The sequence below is a fragment of the Barbatula barbatula genome (assembly GCF_947034865.1).
Source record: "Barbatula barbatula genome assembly, chromosome: 19".
In the NCBI taxonomy this organism is placed as follows: domain Eukaryota; kingdom Metazoa; phylum Chordata; class Actinopteri; order Cypriniformes; family Nemacheilidae; genus Barbatula; species Barbatula barbatula.
In genome coordinates, this window is record NC_136782.1 from 14,003,952 (window position 1) to 14,027,632 (window position 23,681).

At 39.8% G+C, this 23,681-nt stretch overlaps 1 protein-coding gene across 1 annotated transcript; it reads right to left on the bottom strand.

The window, feature by feature from the left end:
• Window positions 1-1,782: 1,782 nt before the first annotated feature.
• pafah1b1a (platelet-activating factor acetylhydrolase 1b, regulatory subunit 1a) lies at window positions 1,783-23,323 on the bottom strand. The gene is made up of 11 exons (XM_079481279.1): window positions 23,113-23,323; window positions 17,121-17,358; window positions 11,222-11,306; window positions 9,949-10,023; window positions 9,499-9,705; window positions 7,350-7,518; window positions 6,068-6,170; window positions 5,601-5,829; window positions 4,392-4,493; window positions 4,141-4,297; window positions 1,783-3,623 (listed from the first exon to the last, which is right to left on the bottom strand). The coding sequence occupies exons 2-11, from the start codon at window positions 17,150-17,152 to the stop codon at window positions 3,550-3,552; spliced, it is 1,233 nt and encodes a 410-aa protein (XP_079337405.1). The 5' UTR covers window positions 17,153-17,358; window positions 23,113-23,323; the 3' UTR covers window positions 1,783-3,549.
• Window positions 23,324-23,681: the final 358 nt, after the last annotated feature.

Sequence of the window (23,681 nt, forward strand, 5' to 3'; positions counted from 1 at the left end):
ACCCGACTTTTTTCCTTTCGTAGAACACGAAACAAATATTTTAAAGAAAGCTGGTAACCGAACAACACTGAACCCCTTCACTTCTATTGTATGGACACAAAACCAATGCAAGTGAAAGGGGTCCAGTAACTCCACATTTCTTCAAAATATTTAGTTTTCTGCACAAAAAAAAGAAAGTCATGCAGGTTTAAAATGACAAGAGGTAAATGACATCATTTTTATTTTTTTCTGCGAACTATTACTTTAATTTGCAGCAAAATACTTTTGGAGTGTTATGTCAATAGACTGAAATTCCAGACTGTAAGTGATATGCTCATATTTCCATTTTGTCAGTCTAGCTGCTTGGATGTACAACTTAAAGGAACAATTCATCCATTGTGTCTTCATTTACTCATCCTCAAATCTGTATGAATTTCTTTGTTCTGATGAACACAGAGAAATATATTTGGAAGAATTCTTGCAACCAAACAGTTCTTGGCCACTACTGACAACCATATGTGGAAAAACCTCTTTATAAATTCTTTGCTCTGTTGAACATCAAAAGAAGATATTTTGAAAAATGTAAGAAAACAAACAGTTCTGAGGCACTTTTGACTACCATTCCTACTATGGTAGTCAGTGGTGGCATTTAAAGCTTCAGTGTTTTATACTTTAGGCAAGTTCATATTTTTTATTAATAAATGAAGTTTTAAGAACAGTCTATCAAGAGTAAAATTATTATGAATGATTGCTATAATGAAATATTAAGAATCTCGCTTGAAATAGAAACCGTTGGATACCAAATGTCTCCTTACTCAATTCTTTCAGGCATCCTTTAGTATAACTATCAACAGACACATCATTCATCTTTTTTCTTTAATTATGTTGCGAACAATAATAACATCCAGATATATTGTTAACAATTGGCTGTGTGAACAGTGATACCATAAAAAGCAGAGTCCAATTCAAGCTGTGAAGTCTGTAGCCTCCTATCTATTCACAAAGTTATAGCTGATGATTGACACGTGGCTAAAGGATGGACCTACAGAGAGATTCTCGAGTCTGTCTGTATATTAACCCATCCAGTGTGTGCAGCAGTGGGATTGCTTGGGACCTGCGAATCTGGTATCTTTCCTCTAGAAATGAAAACAGGATGAGCCTCTGCAGTTCTTTTCTTTCCTTTCAAACTAAGAAAAACTAATCTGTTTTTTGTCGAGTCTGTATGTAGCCCTTGGTGTCAGACTTGAAGAATGTCCATCTTAAGGGAGTAGTGTTTTGGGGAATCAACCGTGAAAATGTGTATATGATATATCAAATATTGAGATTTTTGGTTTATACAGTTTACTGTTTTATAACACATTGAGTGGGGGACCAATATAAATTCTCTCCAAATTAGAGGAGGCATCAAATGTGTTTTGCTGTAATGGCACATCTCCCTTGCGTTGCGCAGTCTGCCACAATCCCATTGCAAAACAAATAGTCATCATCTTCCTTCATACAAGAACACACTAAGCTTTCCACAGTTAGCATGGCAGCTGACCTTTCTGGTTTTAAGGTGCAACGGATGTATATTTATCCCCTTTCAAATCAGATGCGACAATTATCCTCATCTTTGGAGTTGTCAAATATTATGAAATTGACTTGCGTGAAGAAAACATTGTAAACCGTACCCACCAGACAGCTCAGTCCTCAGTACTGTTACATGCAGCAGTGCTACATCTCAGACTAGACACTTTTAGATATTCAGCAGAAACGGATACATCCAGTACACACACAACAGGAAATCGCTTGATAATAGCACGGTTAAGCAGTGAAATTCTTTTATTATATAATTGCATTGGAATGAAAAGGCGAATTAAAATGATATCCGTTTATGCATTTTTTTTAAACATGTCTTACATCGCGTAGACCTTCAGTCTGATAGGACCAAAGATCAATATACAGCAGGGATGTGGAAGTTAACTCAATTTTTGTCCCACCACAATTTCAAAGGCAAGTTTTTCCGTTAAGATATGGAATGAATCATCTCCATGTTTAGGACTTATCAAATTATTTCCCATTGTGTAGTTATTTGCACATTTATTAACAGATGAACAGAGAATATACCCCCCATCAGACGTCACTAATGGCTTGAGCACCATGGCTTTGTTTGGGATATTCAGAGGATCTCCAGCAATAAACTCTTCAAGAACCTGACATATACCAAGAGCTTTTTCCACAAAGCAGAGGTCAGGCTGGCATTTCATTTGTCTTTAGCTCCACATTAATTTGCTTGTTTATATGATTGAGCTCCCCACAGTATCGCAGTTTATATTACATCATACCCCCAGAAGTTTCCATTATTCACCATGGAAATCTTTGCACGTACTCTTTTAAGATTTTTGCACATCCCCTAAAAAGAGAAACTTTGAGCCCTTGTCATGCTTTGTATCTTAGGTCCAAACTGAGGGTTTGTTTTTTTAGTCTAAAATCTATTTTCTGAACTTAAGTCGCAGCACAACTGCCATGGGGCAACAAATGAAACATCCAGATAACATGACAAAATCAAATACAAATCAAGATCAACTCAAAGAAGTATCATCTTTACCTGGATAAAAAAAATGACAACCTTGCTCATTGGCGCTGTACTTTAACAACAAATGTCAAGGGCCAAATCAAGTGCTCAGCTGAGGCTTTATAGTATTGAAGTGCTCCTGAGTGACAGACAACCATTAAGGTCAAAATCAAAATCTTTACTAAAGCTATGATCACCTCTGATTAAGGGCAAAAAAAGGAAAACTTTTGCTGCCCACTAAGCAAAATGGCTTTTTTGAATGCAGGAGTTGCATACAAATTTACTCCAATCGCTAAGCATAATTCTCTCTTACAGTGATAAGTCATGTCTCTGGGATTGTATTCCTCAGTAGAACGTGCCATGACAAGCGTACAAAGATTTATTCTCAAAGGTTTCTAGACAAAACATTTTAAACGTTCTTAGATGCGACCATTAAATGTTATCTAAATTCACAATAAGAGAATGTTAAGTACACTCCAGAAGTGATGTAACAAAGCTACAGATATAACACGCCCCAACTCTCCACCTCTACATTATGGGATCTCTCTGGAGTCTTTGCCCCTCAAAAGCCATCCAAGCTAGGCACAAACAGACTAAGACAGTGGAAGGAAAATATATATATATAACTAAATAAAAAAAAGAGAAAAAATAAATCGGACAAATAATAAATGACACTGTCATTAAATTATCAGTTTAGTGCCCTACATGAACCCAGTCAGCTTCTGTCTTCGATAGGCCAGGCTGAGTGAAAGATCAGCCCATGTTAAACCTATGGTACTTCTAGACAACGTTATGTAAATTTACAGTATACAGTTTTGGATTCACCATGCAAGAATACTTTTTTTCATTTAACAGCTCGATCTACATCCAGAATAATTTACATAAAAGGACACGTTATTGAACCAGAGCTCAGATGTTGATAACCGTGGTGTCTGAGTGCATCCAGAAGAGCAGGAGGAAGCTGAGGGGGTGGAATGGATTGCGGTGGAGGGGAACGTGGAGGTGTGTAGGGTCGATCAGCGACACTCCCACACTTTTACTGTTTGATCTACGCTTCCGGTGATGACATACGGAGCAGACTTGTGGAAATCTGTGGAAAGATGAAAGATGCTGTTATAATGACCTCTTGAAATGACCTTATGAAAAACTTCTTGATTGTACTGTAAGCATTAAAAACATTGTATGTAACTGTATTCAAACAGATTCTAAGAAAATAAAGATCAATTCTCTATCCACGCCAAAACCATCTCTTCAACCCATAGCCGAAAGATGAATGCTCTGTACAGAATAGAATACAGTGTTCTGTAAAAGAAAGTCTGAATCTGCCCAGAATCCTGCTGGGGAACTGTCTGAAAAACAAGAAGCATCTCTAGAGAGCTTCAGTGCCTTGATCTACAAACAAAGAAGTGGACTCAAACAGTTAAAAGACTGAAGAGTTGAGCTTCCTTCCCCAAATAACCTGCCAGCAGGTTTCAGGTAGTCCCTTGTCAGGGAGCTGTACAATCTCATCCTAAGAAAAATCACTCTGGGGGAATGAAGATATACACTTTCACGAGGCATCTGACCCCAGGTGTTAAAAAAAAAACAGAAAGATATCAGACGCTTACCCAGGGAGGTAACAAAATGTTCATGGGCACTCAAGGTCTTCATACAGCGTTTGTTTTTGTAGTCCCAGATCCTCAAAGTTTTGTCATCAGCACAGCTCACAATAAACTTCCCTCCGGGGTGCACAAGTACTCCGCGCACCCAATTATCGTGGCCGACCTGAAAAGGCAAAGAATCAAAAATGGAATTATATCAGACAAACACTCATATTCTCCCCGCAGAGAATCGCAGCATTTTCACTAAAGCTACTCACCAGGGTCATAAGGCACATGCCAGTGCTCACATCCCACATCTTAATCGTTTTGTCTCTAGATCCAGACAGCAGGAAAGGTCCGGGTTTCCCACTCTTCTTGGTCTGGCAAGAAAGATATGAAACATTTTAACTCGTCTCAGACACAGCCTGCACTAAACATGTAAATATTTAAGGTACATCCTAAAATAAATGAAAAAATATATTGGTGCTTGGGCAAGTCTCTTAAACACACTATTATGAAAATGGCTCTATTAAGACTAATGCACCATACACAGCATCAACAGAGAGGCTCATCTGAAGGTGCATATATTACAGACAATTATAAAAATAAACACAACTTGATAAATCACATTGATTCTGCACATGGAAAACAAATACAGAAACCCATTACACATCTCCATAAAATAAAAAAACTATATTAAAATATTAAATAAGAGCAGAGGTGTTATAATGCATTTAAATGGATTGCTAGCAGGGTTGTAGTTTTCTCTATGACATTAACAGCAATCCCTTAACAATAATTTAGCTTTTCGTGTTGCAAGGCTGGCATGCTCAGACAAGTAGGGTTAAGCAGAGATGGTAAATGAAACCCAGAACATATCTGACAGTATTAATGATGTCAAAAGATACTGCTCTTTAATTCTACCTCAACTGGTTTAACAGACAATTTACCAAAAGTACATAGTAATTACTGTGAAAGGATTAGGCTATGTTGTGTAAGCTTCCACTGTGTGGTAAACAAGCTGTTAGGGCTAATGCTTCACCAGAAATTGCACATGGTGGATCATAAGACTTGCAAAAATTTAAATGGTACTGTCTTCACCTTAGGCCATCAAGTGCTTATCCCTCCGATATCATTTCATGGCCTTGTTCTAACTAATGCCTATTTCAATTTTGGTTCAAATCAAAGGGTACATCATATGTTTACAGGGCACTGACAAAACAGACTATTACACAATCCTGTATTACTAGATCTTTTGTTTTGAACTGTATCTATGAAACCAAGAACCCAATGTCAACCTAATTTCAAAACTGTTTACTGTTACAATGATGTAAGAGGTTACAAAAGAATTTCATATTTATATCTGAGAACAGATTTCATGCAGCCTCTGTAGCAGAAATGAATGCAGAAAGCACCACACTTATTACAATTATGTATAACAGTACAACATCAATTGCCTCTGACAATTATTTTTGAGATGTGCTCACCTCAGAGCCAGTTGCCTCTAGGATAGTGGGATGGGCACTTTCAGGGGCCCAAGAAATGCACTCCACCACATGCTCGTGCTCCCGTAGCTCTGCCTTGCATTCTTTTGATGCGACCACCCAAACACGTACCGTCTGGTCATTAGAACTACTGGCGATCAGGGTCCCGTCCTGGTTGGGCCGCACCATGCGTACCCATTCTCTGTGGCCAGTAAATGTCTTCACGCAGTACCTGTAAGTGTAGATGACAGATGATTTAATTTCACTTAAATTTATGAGGTTAGATATATTGATCTAACACACAATGGAAATGAAAAATTATTGTCCTCTTATTAACTCTAGGTTTTGTGTCTAAGTCCCTGCGACCACTGACTTAAGTATTCATGCTTTACTATTAGCCTGCCAGTATGCCCAAATATTACTTTAAAGGCATGTTAAGCTTAAATATTAGAATGCATAGAAGTACTTACCCAGTGGCCACCTCCCACATTTTAATGGTTTTATCCCTTGAGGCAGAAACTATATGATCACCATTGGGCATAATAGCTACAGATGAAACATTATGGTCATGTCCTGAAAAGAGGGGAAAAAACATTGACATCTAAATTTTACTCAATTTTAATGTAATCCAAAATCTGACCAAAAACTACACTGATTGTCCGAGACAGATACATTTAATTAATTCTGCAACTAAGCACAAAATACACCACAGAAATCCGACTGTCATTCACATTACTGTCTGACAATAGCTGGTTCAGCTTTAGAACATACTGAACAATTTAATGGAGAATAAGAAGCTGCTAATTTGCTCTGGGCTGCTTTGTTCTCTGTGTGATGGAAAGAGAAGAGCTAATTACACAGAACACCACATTTAAGCCGCTGAATAGATGATGAAACCAAGTAGCCTAGAAAAAGCAGTCTTAAATATGGGGGGAGAGGCACAAAATGTTATCTCGTCTTCAAGAGGATAATTAAACTGCTGTCCAAATCTCCTAATCTTTGCCCATAAAGAGATAGAGAAAGAGAGCGAGAGAGAAAGAGACTAGGCAGACGGGGGACTTGCAAACAGAAGGAAGGGGTCCCTTCCATTGATCTGTTAGTCTACCCTAGTCTCAGGGCAACATGCCAGTTACAGTGATGGAGTATAAATTACAAGCGTTTGGATTTGTGCACATTACAAGCTGGTGCACACATTATTTGGATTATTACCAGTCAGGGTTTACAAATTCTTGATGTGGATTACAAATTACTGAGGGGAAACTGACAACGTCATTTGGGATTTTTGAGTGTTAGATAAAAAAAGGGCAGTTATAATGCAGTACCCGTAAGTCTAAATGCTAATTCTCTTCTGGTGTGATGTCCCGTAAGCCTGAAGGCTCAGATTTCTAGGAAAGCTATTAAAATTTACCAAGCAATTAGGATTTTAAACAAGAACACAGCCTAAGGAATGACTTTCCAAGCCTCACTCTCATACGAAAGAAAAATAAAAAAACAGGAAAACATGCTTTACTCTCAAATATCTCAAAGCATGCGTCTAAAAATGAAAATAACCCAGTAATAGGTGAGAAAATGTGTCACATGCCGCTCCTATAATAGACAGTCTCTCTCTTATGGATTTGTTGGCAAGCAGGCACTTTAATGAGCTGCATTCAACACCTGCCTCCTGACACTCTATTCCCCCTCGAGACAGCCGTCCAATCCTAACAGTTCCCAGAACCAATGAAAACATCTGATACTACATGCTATGCTCACCATGCATGGTCCTGATGCACTCGAAACCCTGGAAATCCCAGAGCTTAATAGTCATGTCTGCAGAACAGGAAGCTAGCAGCTTTCCAGTTTGGTCAAAAGAGATGTCCTGCACGGAGTCCGTGTGACCCTTAAGAGTGCGCTCAAAATCTCCTGTTTCATAGTCCCATACCTGAAACAGACACAGAATGTGTTATAACCCAACTCATTAATGCTGACATGGCCTCATTTCAATTACAAAACCCATTAATTTGTGATTATAAGATTCCAAACAAGATAAAGCATAAAAGGCAGGTTTGGGCTTGAGGCTGCTATTATATTTCCAGTGAACCACCTGGGTAACACTTTACTCTGAGATTCAATTCATTGACATCATTTAATGCAAATTGCAGCATGAAATAAAGAACGCCTCCTTCACATCATTTAATACTTCCTAGATAAACAAAGTATGACACCTGTAAATGTTACATTTGAATCACGTGTTACTAACATATGTCATGTAGCATTTTAGCACCATTAAATGTAACAGAGTGCCCTCTGGATACAACCTATGATGTGAATGTTTATAATCCACAAGAATATATCACCATAATGTCATCCAGCATTAACCTTATAAAACCCACTATACACAAAGCCAAATATTTTAACATTGCGTTCCTCCTGTAATTCAGCTTTCATAATTTTTATCATTAAAGCATGGTGAAGTGGTGTAAATGTTATCTGCTTTTTTGCCTGGATGCAGCAGTATGATAAGCAGCCTCATGGCTTAATGTGAATATCAAGTTTCAGCAGTTTCAGGCTGCAGACACACAGGGATAAGCGCTGTCTGCTGCGCAGGGGGCTGCTGACAGAAGCCCCACCACCTGCTTATCTGCCTCCCGCTTCCCAACCCGGCCTTGTGCGTGCATTAAACATGCACACAAAAACCTGATGTGGCACACCTTGGTTAGTCAAGCAGGAAGAGCATGCATCAACCATGTAGCTGAAACTGCAGTACTATTATTCTACATCTGTTGGTGTTTCAACCGGTGTGTAACTAGGGGTGTACAGCAAGGGAATGAAAAATAAAAGGCCATGCTAAAATCAACTATGCAGTTTAGCATGAGGCAAGAGAGCTTACTTTAGCAAAGCCTGCTGACATTTCAGATAAAGCGTAGAGGTGAACGCTAAAACTATTCGAGCAGTCACGTGTTCATGCACATGTATAAAATCTTAAAGTATGAAATAACTTCCTGCGTGAAACTAATCTACAAGCCATTTAGCCAACTGTGTAAGACCCAGTAAAAGTCTTGTCAGGTGCTAAGAAGAAAAATGTGTCAGATATGATCTGATTGACAACAAGAAAAAAACAGGGCAAATAAAATTTAGTCTAAACACATCCACATTACACTGGGCAGAAGTGAGGTAGAAAGCGTATATGGCTGCACAGCTTCAGGGCTCTGTGACAACCAGCTATGAATATGTGGATGTAGGGAATGGGGCAGAATATATTTGGACTCGCTCTGGCTGAGGGCAGTCCATGTTAAAATGGGGAGGGCTGGGGATTTTTAGGGAAGGATTTAATAGCACACTGTATGAAACTAGGACACAGTAGGAGGGGGTCACAGCCCAGTCTTGACAGACTCAGGTTGGTGCCCATGGCTGCCGGCAGTGAGGTGAAGGATGAATTGCTTGTAAAACAAGAGCAGAGGAATCCTTTGTAGGGGCGATTCAGAATAAAACTTTGTGGAGGGAATAAAAGGCTGAACAAGAATTGAAAAGCCATCCTGGTTTTAAATAAATGAATAAACCTCTAATAATTGGATGTTTAAACAGTTTAAGCTCAAAATAATGTGACCATCCACTAGGAGACATCACAGAGTTTTTGGAGAGAGTGCTAGACTCTAATATAGAGGGCAGACAGGCAGAAATGGTGCATGTCTGGATGCAGTGTTACTGCCATGGGAATACTATACTGCTTGTGCAGACCTGTGTATTTAATGTGTCTCAAGGGTCTTTGTATGTAACGAGCAAAGAAAGAGGACAGTAAATGCTGGCAGGCAAATGTCCAGCTCATTCAACCCAAAAAACGCATTTATTTCATCCTGAAGGGCTAATGTTATGGTACAATATGCATGCATCACACCACAGAAGATACAGAAGACTGCCTAACCTTTATTGTTGCATCCTCTGAGGCAGAAACTATGACACTGAAGATAGGATGGAAAATGACTCTGGTGACAGGACTCCTGTGACCGCTCAGGGCGTATCTCTCAGGGGGACGGGGGATCCATTCTTTCGGGTCTCGCTTCTGTCCAACTGGCCCACCTAAAGTGATCTCCTCTTTCGCCTCATTCAGTTTTGATTCTAATTCCATCACCTGTGTACAGTTTGCATGTTTGTTAGTCATTTAACATGCTGGCTAGTTATAATGATTAAATATTCACAGTATGCTAAACATAATATATTAAGCTAAACTAAAGGCATTAAAGGTGCAGTGATTGCTGCATAGTAAGTGTTTCTAACCTCTCAATTCATAAATCTCAGAGTATGAATAGTTAATGAGTCAAGACCACCTCAATGTTCTTCAATAGGATTTGTATTAAATATTAAATGCACAAACCTTTTTCTGTAATCTGATGACTGAAGTCCACTTCTTTTCCAAAAGGCCAGCATATTTCTTATCCAATTCCTCATTCTAGTGACAAACGATGACAGAAACATTATAACAAAGCATTAAAAAAATGACAGGAATTACACATAGCCTACAGCAAAACAGAAGGCATACACCAAATGTCAACAATAAATTGCCTCTAAATCCCTTTACATGGGTAAATCTCCTGCAGACAAGAGCGATTACGAAGATTACAATTACAAACACTTCACCGTAAAAAATGTACTTCAGGGTGCCTGACAGTTAAAATGTAAAGCATGTCCACTGTCAAAATATAACCAGACTTGAAATTCAGCCAAGGATCCACTTTTCTTGTTCCTTTTGATCTAAATGTGTTGATATGTTGTTAATGATGTGAGAATAACTACAGTAATAACTTAATATTTTGTCTACAGTCCTTTTGCTGAAATCTGTCTGAGAGAGGTAGACTGAAAGGTTTCCAGCAGGTGCCTTCTCAATATTGTGCGTCTGAGGGAGAGGGGTATTTCAAGCAGTAGCTGAGGTCTGAGCCACCATCTGTCTGGACCCTCTGCCGCTGTGGCAGCCAACGGCTAAATATGAGCCCATCAGCATTGCCAGCCACTAATCACTGCGGCCTGACAGCCAATCGGCTCGCTTTAGCCCTCCGAGGGCCTCTCTTCCTCCACAGTTATGCGTTAAGTCACAAACCCCTGCCACATCCCAGAACAGCTGGACGGATCGATGATGAGCTTTCTTCCACCAAATGAACGCATGTTAATAGCATCCTATCTAATTAAAGTAAGCTTTTAGCATCACGCCATCACCCACAGCCCACCTCTCCATCCCCCAAACTGATCAATAACTCATCCTCTTTCCTTCTTTACTAAAGAAAATTAATTTTACGTTTATTTATGTAACCAGGAGTGTTTGTATGTGCCAAAGCATCTTTGCTCTTCCAGACGAAACCCAGACAGCATACTATGCAATAGCACTTTCTGCTGAATCCGAGCAATTCTTCTGGTCTATCCTGTGATGATAATTCAGTACATCCCCATATCAGCGTGAGCCATCGCGGAGACAACAGGGAAAGGGGGATTTTTACATCTGCCACACATCATAATTATCTCGGCACTGCTTTTATTTGGCACGCGTGCCGTCAGTCACAACCTTGAACAAAGGCGCAAATTAAACGGGGAATACTTCAAATTAAGAAATATCGCCCTGGCTGGTGTTTAAAGCAAGGGGGGGTTCCCACACTCACCATGTCTAATTCTGCTTCCTTTTTGAAAACTGAATATGCCTCTTCATATCCATTGGAACGAAGATAATCAGCTAACGCTCGGTTTCTGAAAAACAATAAAAAAGCTTAATTAGTTCTCTTCATAGGGCTTTACCACTGTGGAAAAAATGGCTTTGGTTATGATCTTTTCACACAACAGACAGAGAACATGCTTTTCTGAGCATACACGCGTATGAAGCATGAATACATCATTTCAGTTTGGGGTATTAAAGGGTATTTAAAAATCCTTTGAGACATTGGTAGGTCACAATGAACCAGTAGTCAATATATACTGTGTTGAATAGAATATCAATGTTTCCACTATGAGAGCCTCTGCCTGGAATCTGACATCAAAAACACGCAGGTTGTCAGACGGATGAGTTGCTTCTCGGCTTTGTCTCTATGGTTCTGACTAAAGCAAAAATGTAATTTTTTATCATGTGCTTGAAAATATATCACATTCAGTTACAGCCACATGTAAAACGTGCAAATTGCAAAAACATTTTCACTTTCACATAGAAAGAACGTGTCAATTTTAAGCCTCCAACTCAGTTTTAACAAATTCTGTGAGTTACTGAAGAGTCAGCAAGACAGCGAGCAGAGATATTGTGATATTGAAGACAAAAGACAGCCGTCAGAGATGCCACTCCGATGTCCGAACTCTTCCTGACAATGTGATGTCGGAAGAATACACAACCATTGTGCACATATATACCCTTCAAGATAAATCAAGATAAGATATTAAAGCCATAGACCAGACAACAGACACCAAAAGCAAACAAACAGAGAGGAACGACATTCTGGGTGTGGCACAGTTATTTATGATATGATTATACAAACAGTCAGTGACTGTGACGCTAGACAGCTTTGCTGGAGTTTTATAGGAAGATGTTGATATAACAAAGCTCTACCAGCAGATTCACTGAAGCTTGTGAGAATGAGGGTTTTCTGATTAAAGTCAAGGTCAGGGCAGGGTTATCTCATGTGACAGGCACACGAAAGGATCTACACACTGCATTATTCTGGAGGGCATCTGTGTGCGTGTCTGGTCTTTTCTTTGTTGTCTTTGTAGGGTGGGATGTGTTCAGCAGACACCTTAGCCAGAGATTTAACGGAGCAACAATGCTTCTTTGACTTAGAACAGAGTACCTTAAAACAAAACCATTAACGTGACCTTTGTGTCCATTATAAAGTTCATTTTATACCAAATGTGTTTAAAATATATATAAGCTAGGCATATGAGGTTTCAGTTTTTCTTTCGTTGATGATGGGGAGACAAGTAACAAAGATCAGGTACCAAGTCGTCATAGCATCTACAGCAATCCACACATAGTTGATTTCCACCGGGAATGTCTACAATTCATAAAGTTGTACATATTTACATTTCTTTAGAAAACTATGATGCATTTTGTACTAGTTTTCATATACCTGCCTGTATTTGACCACTATTACAGCCATGCACAAGAGCTATTTTTACAATACTACTAGTTGTGCTGTCTGCCACAACATAAAACATGAGGTACACAAGTCCCTTCAACTCTCCAAACAGTTTCAAAGGAGAGAAAAGACTGGAGATGGCAAAAAACAGTGAACAAACAAATGATTGCTCCCAGCATTGGGCAGGTATCCATGGAAACCGAGGAGGAAAAGCCGTAACGACAAACATGAGTGGGCAGAGATGCTGTAGACGGGGAACAAAAGAGACCATACCATTAAGCGAGGATATGCAAAATGGCTAGACATAGGCAGAGAGAAACTTGCATGGTTTTCAAAACCTGTGAAAATCTGTCAATAATGTCAACATGTTTTCTTTCAAATATGTATTGACTAATCTACAGAGACACATGAATATTATTTTTAGTACACTGGAGGGAGGAGAAAACAGCTTTCAAAACCATGTGACACGATCTGTAACTCATCAAATATAAAGAGGGGCTGACGGGCTGTGTAGCGTGTCGAAGTGAGCGAGAGGTGCAAGTGTGCTGCAGAAGACAGGAGCAGCATTACCTCACTGCTTCTGGAGGCGCATCATCTTGCTTGCATCATTTCCGCTCTGCGCTCGCTTCCGCATCCACATCACCACTGCCAGCCAGACAACATCCCATAGCCAGACAACATCCCATATCCCTCCTTTCCTGACTCCCCACACCCAATCCATCTCTAAACAAACGCAGCCTTATCAGACTCCCATGAGCCCCTCTGGGTATATCTTGTTTTATGACCACCTCTGGCTTGTAGATTTGCTTTGCTTATTATCAAGCTGCCATTATGGATCAGAACTCAGCATCACAGGACTGCAAAAGAGTCCCTTAGCGGTATTTGGGGACTGTGACCTTTCTGCAAACAGAGGCAAGTCTGATCTCCCCTGCAGCTAGCCTGTACATGAAACAACATGGCTGATATAAAAAGGCTTTCATCGAACCCAGCACTTTCTATATGCAGTTCTATCCAGGGATTCAGCAAAAGAGATGATTATCCCTTGACAAAAAGCACCCGAGCGGAGGTCGACGTGTCTCCACTGAGTAAGCGAACACACGTGGTGTTTTTTAAGCAGCCGAAATAAATGTACACAGGTTTCCAAGAAAAGCCAGCAACACAAATGCTTTCATTCAACCTCTGACTAGAACAAACACGTTTTTACTGAAAAGGGGGGCCTAAACCATAGGGACTGGAATTGATAGGTTTGGACCGGTAAGCTTCCACATAAAACCCTAACAACAACGATGAACATTTAGATAGACCGGTCATGCAAAATATTCAAAAGAAGAAAGAAGAACTCAAAATGCCCCTAAATTTAAAACTGGAGAGGAGAGAAGAAATAAATAAAACTTTCAGATATTATTTTAGTGATTTAAATGTAGCTTAATTATTGAGAGCTACATATGTTCTTGTAGTTCAGAGACAGCAGGCCTTGAATATGTGTGTGTAGAGGGCACTCAGAATTGTATGTGTATGTGTGCGCAGTATGGGAGTGTAGTGCCAGCTGTCTCAAGCACACATGCTTTGACAACAGCATTAATGAGATTTGGGCTGTACTGCAGAGACCACGCCCCTTTAAGATGACTAGCCGAGAAGGGTCTTACCACTAAAGCCGTCTTATTGTATAGTATTTTGAATTAACCTGATCCACAGCATAATCCCACATAAACATGCATACACAGGCTGGAGCAGAGTCATTTCCACATTCTTGACAGAGGAAGATTTAAATGACACATTCATGCTCCCTTGCCTGTGTAAAGGGGTTGTGGTTGACAGTTATCTCAGGCCACATGTGGCACTAATGCATGTATTGTGTGCGAAGCATCGCTCGGCTCCTCTGTGGGAATTTTTGTTGTTTTGTTAACGTTTAATTAAACCACAAACATTTGAAAAATTGTCATGCAAGCTCCACCTACCGTCATTTATAACAATTTTTATCATCTCTCTACATTTTTTCCATTTCAATTTGCTTATTTTAGCTGCCAACCATGACATATTAAACCTCAGTCTGGGGTCTAGACTAATTCTAGGGATGCTGAGGTAGCAACCAGGATAACCGATGAAGCCCTTTAAGCAGCAGAAGGGCCACTGCCTCCGTGTGCCAGTCTTCAGATTAAATCCATACTGCTGATGGGAACCCTGCTGATTGGCTGGCGGCAGCTTCATCAGAGCTCGCCAGGGGCTGGCAATAACAGCTCCACTCAGAGATGTAGAGAGGTGGTCCCCTGAGCCTAGGCCTGCCCACACCTACAGCACAAAACAATGCTGCTATTCCAATTATTTTCAGTATTCCACACATAAAAGAATGCCCTCATTGCAAATGTACAGAAACGCTTTCAGCATAATGCTAAAATGTTTGGTATTACATGAATGTGAAAAGTGAACCTGATTTTGTCTAAATTCATGCATTTGAATGACAATAGGTGTAATGAACTGGTTGTCCTACTTCAATGAGATTCTATCAAATGAGCAAGAAAGCCCCAAACTAAGGCAATTTTGAGGCGGCTGGGTGGGCTATGATTTTAGAAAGTCTTTAACAAGACAATAACATGACGATAACACATTCCTCAATTAACCAGCATATCTGTTTAATTAGAAAAAAAGCCCAGAAGTTATAAAAGGCAAGATCTATTAACAAGACACAAGCACCCCTGTTCGATACAGCAAGCTGCGACCAAATTTCATCTCACTATAACTGTGTATTCTGTGATAATATAAACCTACACACTGCAGGTCTCCACAAGCACATCTGGCAATATGGACGAGGCTTGACAGCACCCTGTGTCAACTCACGCCTAGCTCCACGTAAATCAAATCGCAATGTCTGTCAAAAACATTTCCCCAAATCGCACAGCCCTACTGTTAACATGAGGATATCTATGATAGAGAATAATTTTTCAATTGTCAACACTCAGGATTGCTTTTTTATAAAACAATTACCCCTAGTCTTCAATCTGCCGAGCTTTCAGCGCAGAACATTTTATTATACAAGTGATTTCATCACTAAGCCTAATTATTTGTAACCAAGTTTAACCTTTTTTTCTTGATGTTAAACCATATGACAAAGATAAATATTTCCTAGAATCCAGACAAAACAAACAGACACCACTTATATACCTCTACCACATGTGATGACAGTTAGATAACGCGTAACAAATGAGTGAGCAAATCTAATTGCAGTAAGTCAGGAGACAAAAAGAGCTAGAAAAGCTGGACAAGATATACAAAATTAACCGGATGTAAAAAGTGGGCCAAAACCCTACAGTGCACAAACTTGTCTTTGCGTGACCTAGAAACGATTTTGAAAGGGTTGAAGTATAATTTCTATGACCAGCAGCTGAGCTTTATGTATTGAGAATGGCCTGAATAACACATTCATGTATTCTTTCTAAGAAATCAGTCAATGGAAGAAAATAAACTGAAGGAGGCAGTCAGCATGCCATGGTCTCCAATTTCCCCTTCCCCATTGTCCTAATGAATCCAGCATAAATGCATCAAAATGCCCCCGGTTTCAAGCAGGATATACACAAAACATTTGTTCAGCAAAAAAAAAGATGTCCAAAAGATGCATTACTGATCTCATTTCTCTATTTAAAATATAGAAACATGACATTTTCACGCACTAATCAATTTAGTAGTATTAATAGATTCATCATTTAATCCATCAAGAGTCAGAATTAAAGCCACATTTTGTATATGTACATTGGCCAAGATCACTTAAGATTATCTTATTTACTGAAAAGCAGGGAACAGTCTCAGCTCATTTGAAACTTCATTTCGTAATACCTCTAACCATAGAGCTGATTAATAGCTCTTATCTACCCATCCACATTCAGGGGTTAATTATAATGTGTAAGACCTCAGGCGGGATCTTTCCTCATACACATACAAGTCACAGAATCCAACCTTTGCCAAAAACCAATAACCAGCCAAACAGTGAGTATATTAAAACAATATATCTGGATCCAGTAAATTTTCAACACATGTTACAACCGTAAAAACAGCACTTAATGGTAGCCAAAATCATTCGCAAGGAGTGGGGCACACGTGGAACTATATGAATGCAATCAAACTTTGTCATTTGTAGCTGATGGGAAACAAAGGGGACGATGATGTCCAGGCTTTGTCTGGACCTCCTGTAGTGACCTGCTCATGGATTCCTCATGACAGCAAACCGATGATCTTTTCAACTGTCAGATTTCCTTGGGAAATCTATACCTTCCTTCAAGATAAAACATTAGCTCTTGTGAGGGGGTTGTGATTATGATATCGACTACACATTTGCACCTTTTCCATACATTTAATTTCTGCTGTTTGTAGTCACTTCATATGCAGTGTTTATTTTCAGTGCAGCGCCATCAGTTTGGTCTGTGAGAAGAGGTCAGAAGTTTTGTGAACTTACAGCTCATCACGTTGCCTCTGTGACAGCACCATGGTGGAAGCAGGGATGGGGCAGGGGTCAGGTGAAGCTCGTGCAGCAACTGCTGTCTCCCTGGCAGGAGATCAGATATAGGATGTAGGGTCCGCCCTTGCAGGATGGTCAGCAGCTCACACCAAAACAAGTCTCCTTAAAAGACTGGCTCCTGGAACACCACGCATTGACAGTCTGCAGGCATCTACAGACCAGACGGTCACTGCATCTGTGGAGGAACAAGACACATTTGTCATTCGATCAGCCCGGAGGAGAGTGACAGTGTTTCCATTCTTTAAATATGACTATGGGGCCCACCAAAAAAACCTACCCAGAAACTATTTGTCGGAAAAAAAATGGAAGATAAATATTACAGATTTGTGTGTAAGCGTTCATGTTTGTAGTCGCCAGATAACAGGAGTTCAGATCCCCCAAACAGGGATGAAAGTTGAAAAAGTATGTGTTATTTGCCACAAGGTGACAAAATGTATGCAATCTGGCAACCATAAGCAAATGCTCTCACTGTGGAAGCGTCATTGAGGATCTCACGTCAATAAACAAGAGTTTAGCGATCTCCAGCCGGTCTGTGTTCTCTCATGAGCTGCTCAACCTACAATGTTTTTTTCGATTGTGGTTGCTGAATCAAGAAGAAAAAAACCTGACTTAAATTTTGGACCACCCGAAGCCCCACCTTGCTACGGGCCTGGCGTTTGTATAATGTACTCTCCCTTATAAAAAACAATGCATTTGGTTTTTAAAGATGAGACAGGGTTTCTCATTCACTTAATGACCATTCTCTTCAGTTTTGTTTTAGGAAGCACCGGCTCAGACAGCTTGCTCTTTCTGCTGGAAAGGGGGTGGAGACCAGCAGGTCATTTGCGTTTAAAGAGACACACACCAAAACAGCCCTTTTTCTCTCACGGTCAAAAATGGACATGTAGAGCACAGTATACTACAAATCTATGGTGTATTTTGAGCTGAAACTTCAGAGACACATTCCGTGGACTCCTGAGCTTTATGGTACGTGTTGTAAAGGGCTACATTTGCGGGCCTTTAAAGAGAACAGGAAGAACCAAACGCACGTTATGGCATCACAAATATTCTAATAAGTGAGTGACGTCATCAGCACCAGAGTTTCTTAAAATCCTGTGGGAAACACTGAATGAAGTACACATATACAATAATAACAGACCTATAGGTCCAATCAAGAATGTAGATAGGAGCAGAGGAGTGGTCACCTAGGATGAAATTTCATTCATCATTCTATTGTTAGAAATAATCTGAGGGTGAGTAAATTATGACAGAACTTTCATTTTTAGGTGACCTATCCCTTTAAGGCAATAATATTATCAAACTTGTTTCTCGTATGACAGAAGTTAGGTGACGGGATTAACACATTTTTCATTCAGGTGTTCATCTGCTCTTTTTACCACAGTTGGCTACACATTCAACTTTTTGTTTGGCGATTAATTGCATCAGAAATAATTATGATAGTCAATATATACAAGATTTTAAGCCACTGATTAAGTAATAATAATGCAAGTTCACCCTTTTAAAGAACAAAGACCTATATTAATAGAATATTTGGACATTTTTATTGGAATATTAACTGGAGTGAAAATATTTCAAATGAATAAAATGGAATCAAGTAATTATAATTGATTGATTGACGTTGCCATTCGTTATGATGAAGTTTAGGGCAAGCATAGCACTTGATATGTGAACTCTGGAGAGGGCAGCACGACTGTATGTTCTTATGTGGCAGTTTAAATACAATTGCCCAATTGAACAATGAAAAACAACATCTCTTTATCTGGAACGACTTTTAGAGTGGTGTTCAATTTGTGAAGTGGCCTTCAGAGGTACAAAAACGCAGTTTGAAATTCGTCTTCGGTGTATTCATATATGTGACATGTCGTATTTAACTTAACTGTCTGTTAGACCTCTCTCGAGCTCCAAATGTGGCTTTTGTTTTAATCAGTTGTGTTGCCGTTTTTGTTACCTACATATTTAAAGAGGAGGGCATCTTGTTCACACGCTCCTTTGTTTTCAAATGGGAGTGGGAGGTTTGGGGCTTTGACACCAAGACGACTAGGCCTACTACAATATTCCGAAGTGGCTTTATTCATCAGAAAAAACAACATAACTCAAGTCTTTTCACCCACCGCTGCCCCGTGTGTGCAACTGTGCAAGCGTTTGTGAGCCACACAGAACAGAAACAGGACAGCACTTACAGAGACAGCGCGATCAGATTACATTTCACTGTTATACATTTTTATGTGAAAAACGATAAGTTTACTATCGCGACAGGCATGATTTTGCCCCCCATCTACTCTACCCGCTGCCGTGTGGAGCGGTTTGTTATGGACTCCACTAAACACGTGTAAAAGGGACCAATGACCCAGATGTTAACATCAACCTATTTCTGCACTCCAGAGATACACAGCTTGACGGCGACAAGCAGGTCTCAGAAACTGAATGAAAAATTCCTGTAAACAACCAGATTGACTATTAAAGAGTTAATTCACGTGCTCTCCCCAAAATGTAGGAAGGGGAAACGCAGTAAGCCTCTTAGTCTAGACCTGGATTGAAGTTAGAGCCCTAAATCTAGCTGAAGGGGGTCCACGGTTTTACTCAATACAAAAAAAAGAGGTCAGAACACAACATTCCCTACCCAAGCATACAGGACAAACATGTAACACCTGGTCATTCCACATTTACAACAACACATAAATCTGAAAGGTTCAGCACTTAGTCACAGACGGGTATAAATTACGCACTTTCAAACCTACTTTTAATAATCATGGAATCAGTGAACAGTCTTTATCAGCATTGGGTATACAGAGTTGATCTCAGGCTGATAAATTGCCAGATATTAAGCCAATTGAACTATGTACGATAAGAGATGCTCTGACATGCTACTTTCATTTCACAGACCTGTCACTACAATTGCTAGGTAATCATAGAAAAATAACAGAAGCAAATGTTATGTAATGACAATCTTAACAGGCTTGTAAGTGTCCTTTCTTTACAAAACCCCACACCTTAAACTGAATGCGGTGAACGGTGATGGCAGCAGATCATGCGAGGAATGTGAATTAGATATGCAAAGAGCAAGAAGGGCTCTTAATTCTTCATCTCGTCCTTTTCAATTGGGACCTGTAATGACATGGCAGCTCTTTCACTTATCCCTTTGCCATACTAAACACTAAAGAGAGCTAAGGGTACAGAGAGGAATCCAAACAACTCAGCCTGAGGTTTTACTTTTGTTGCTTCAACATACCCTAGCACAATACCAGTATGTGGGAGTGATACAGGACTTTTGTCAACCAACGCTGCACGTAACGTCTAAAATTTAGATCAGGGTATAAAAAGCTAGAGGCCTACAAAAGACATAATCAGCACTTACATTTATAGGCGTATTCATTCCTAGCCTACAACACACTAAAACTAGTCATTGAACTAAGAAAACTGGCTTTTTCAGCATATATCACATAAAACTTTAACACAATACTATTGATACAGACGTTCATAATCTCCATCTTAAAATGTACATATCACACATCAGACAAACACCAGAGCTTTAAGTTGCCATGGTGAACACATTACTGATCCTCATTGGCACAAAAATGGATCATGATCTTCTCTTGGTGACCATTAAGCAAACCCACCATTTAAATAAAAAGTATTGCAACACAGTATCTTGCCCCTCATCATCCCAGACGTTACAAACTGCCTGTTGGAATTCACAAACGTACAATTACACTAGCCTGTGCACTGCATTATTTCAGCCAAGGGCTTGGATGAGTCTCTTAGCAACTGTCTGTGTGTAGCAGAACCACAAAGCTCAGGCAACAGAGTCCAGTAGCGCTTATCCGTTACTGCTATAAAAAGACCAACACTGACAGGCATGCGATTAAGACAAAGAACGAAACAAAAGAAATCTTGCATCTCCCTCTTGTTGTCTCATCACTGTTTTTTAAGGACGCACCAACATACTTTTTTAAAGACCAATATATTTTTTCTGCCACAGATGTACCTTTCCACAAAAAAGAGCGAGACTAATAAAAACAGAATAGCTTCATAATTACAAACAACTCAAACATATCATGGAAACATTTATAAACAGTTTATTTTGTGACTGCTCCAAATAAATGCTCTTTGTATGCAAGTGAGATCGAATGCAGTTTCATAGTCTCGAATGCTGTCTAGGTAGGACAGCTCACCTGGTTATGAGACACAGATGGAAAATTTTGAAGCTCTCTTAAAAAATGTATAATTTGACATGCTTGTCACAAACTTTCAAAACAGATTTCACAACATGTTTCAGTTCGTTAGGTCACATGAGGTATCAGTCTTTTGGTGCATTTTTACGACTACATGAGCTTAGTATCGGCACGATAACGATACTGGTATGGGTGCCTACCTACTTTTTATAAGTGCAAATATGTTAGATGATGTAGATATTCAACAGGGACAAAGGTAATAAAATACAAATTAATTCTAAGAGAAGAGTACAATCAGCTACAAGCATCTCAAACCCCAAAACAGTGCAGTCTGTTGGCATGGTTTTCCTCATGCTATTCAAGATGTTAAGACCAATGGCAAACCGAAACATCCCTCTTAAGTGGAATTGTGCAAGCTGGCAAAGATAGCTGGCCAATAAAGCTTGAAGTATTAACCACTTCTATCGGTCTCTTGATAGAATTGCCAAGATTACTGGATCACAGTACATATCCGCTGAAAGAATGCTGAGTAGCAGCCATGACTGGCATAGAGAGTCCAAAGATGGGCACCATCTTGACACCACATGTCAAAGACATTTAAAGAAAAAAAAATCTTACACAGCGATGTAGAAGTATTTTCACAACAGATATGAAATGTTTTAAAAATCAATATTTGTATTGTTTAACCAATCTTTAACAAATAAACATACAGACTGCTGCTGTGGACATGTGAGCAATTCATTATGACTTAAGACACCTGCCAAACATCTACAGGGAGAGCACAACTAACTTGGCACAACACCTTGAAAACATAATGAACCGAGCACATGAGGAATAGGTACCACACTGGTTCATCCACATCAAAAACTGTGTTACGCTAGTTACACTAATCTATCTTTAAATCACTCTCCCTTGATGAACTTGTGGTTGTTTGAATGAAGACAAACCATCCCAATAAACACAGCAGCATATTGCTGGTCTGCATGCATTTAATCGATCTGACCTATATCTGAGATGGGACCACTCGTCCTAAACTGGTCCGGTTTTTGCGTATGCAAGCGAGACGAATACACGTTAAACGCTTCCGTTTCATAACCTCGAAATAAACGCGTCCAAATGATGTATACGTTAGGACAGCTCGCGAGATTCGGCCGGGGTATTATGAAGCTCACTTGCACAGCATGTCAAGTGTATAAGTTGTCGAGTCGGACGCACCCTAATAATTGCCAAAATGCAGTCTAGGTACTAAGTTCAATATGTTTGGAGAAACAACCCTGACCACCGTATTCACACAAACTGCGCAATAAACATGACCACTTGACGAATTTCATTTTACTGCACTTGATAAGAAAGTAAGGCACACCGCATAGTCAACATTAATTCCAGTGGTTAAAAACGATAAAAACATCCATCTGTTGGCACGGGCGTTAGCAAACTGTTGCTAGCTAACGTGACATTGATGAAACGACGTGTTGATCCGCCGACTACATCTCTAACGAGCCGCCTAAACTGCAATCACGACCACGACAAATAAGTTCAAATACAACCATAACGATCACAACACGGACGAATAGACTTGCCCAAATATTCAAGACTAATGAAGAAAAAACAGAAGCTGAAGTATTTCTCCAACGGCCGCGTCCGCCATTTTGAGACACTGCGAAAAGGAGGCGTAAAATTATCTCCACAACAGCTCTTTGACCGGGGATTGTTCTCTACCATAACCGCAAAGAGATATACAAACAGGGTGTTCTTACCATACAGCGTCAGCGCTGAATGTTTATTCTCGGAAGACGCGTGTAAAGGACGAAATGAATGTTATTTTCGTGTTGAAAAGAGGGGCTCGAAGCTCGGGGTCTACCTCCTTGCAGCGCCGCATTCGCCTCTACATGGCACGGGAGCGCGCATGTATGGGCTGACTTCAGCAAGCGGAGGCGCGCACGCCCTTCAATCTCACACCCTCCTTTCAAACATCTACTGTGGGCGTCACTTTAATACATATTCAACTCATCACCTACCGTATCGATTTTACTGCAGAGAACTACAAAAGATAAACCGCAAAACATTATTAGCCTACTCACATGCCCCAGTGTAATAACTAATGCCATTTAACTCGTTGTGAGCTATGAAGCGGACACCACTGTATGACAGGTGAGCACACCAGTTTACCATGTAATACATAGTTTACCATATATAGCCAATATTACATATTATACAACTGCACATAGTTAGTAACCTCTCTCATCTATATAATTATCTACAAAATATAAATATGAAGAACAAGTTACTGTCTTACATGTTTTATATAGGCTATATATATATATAT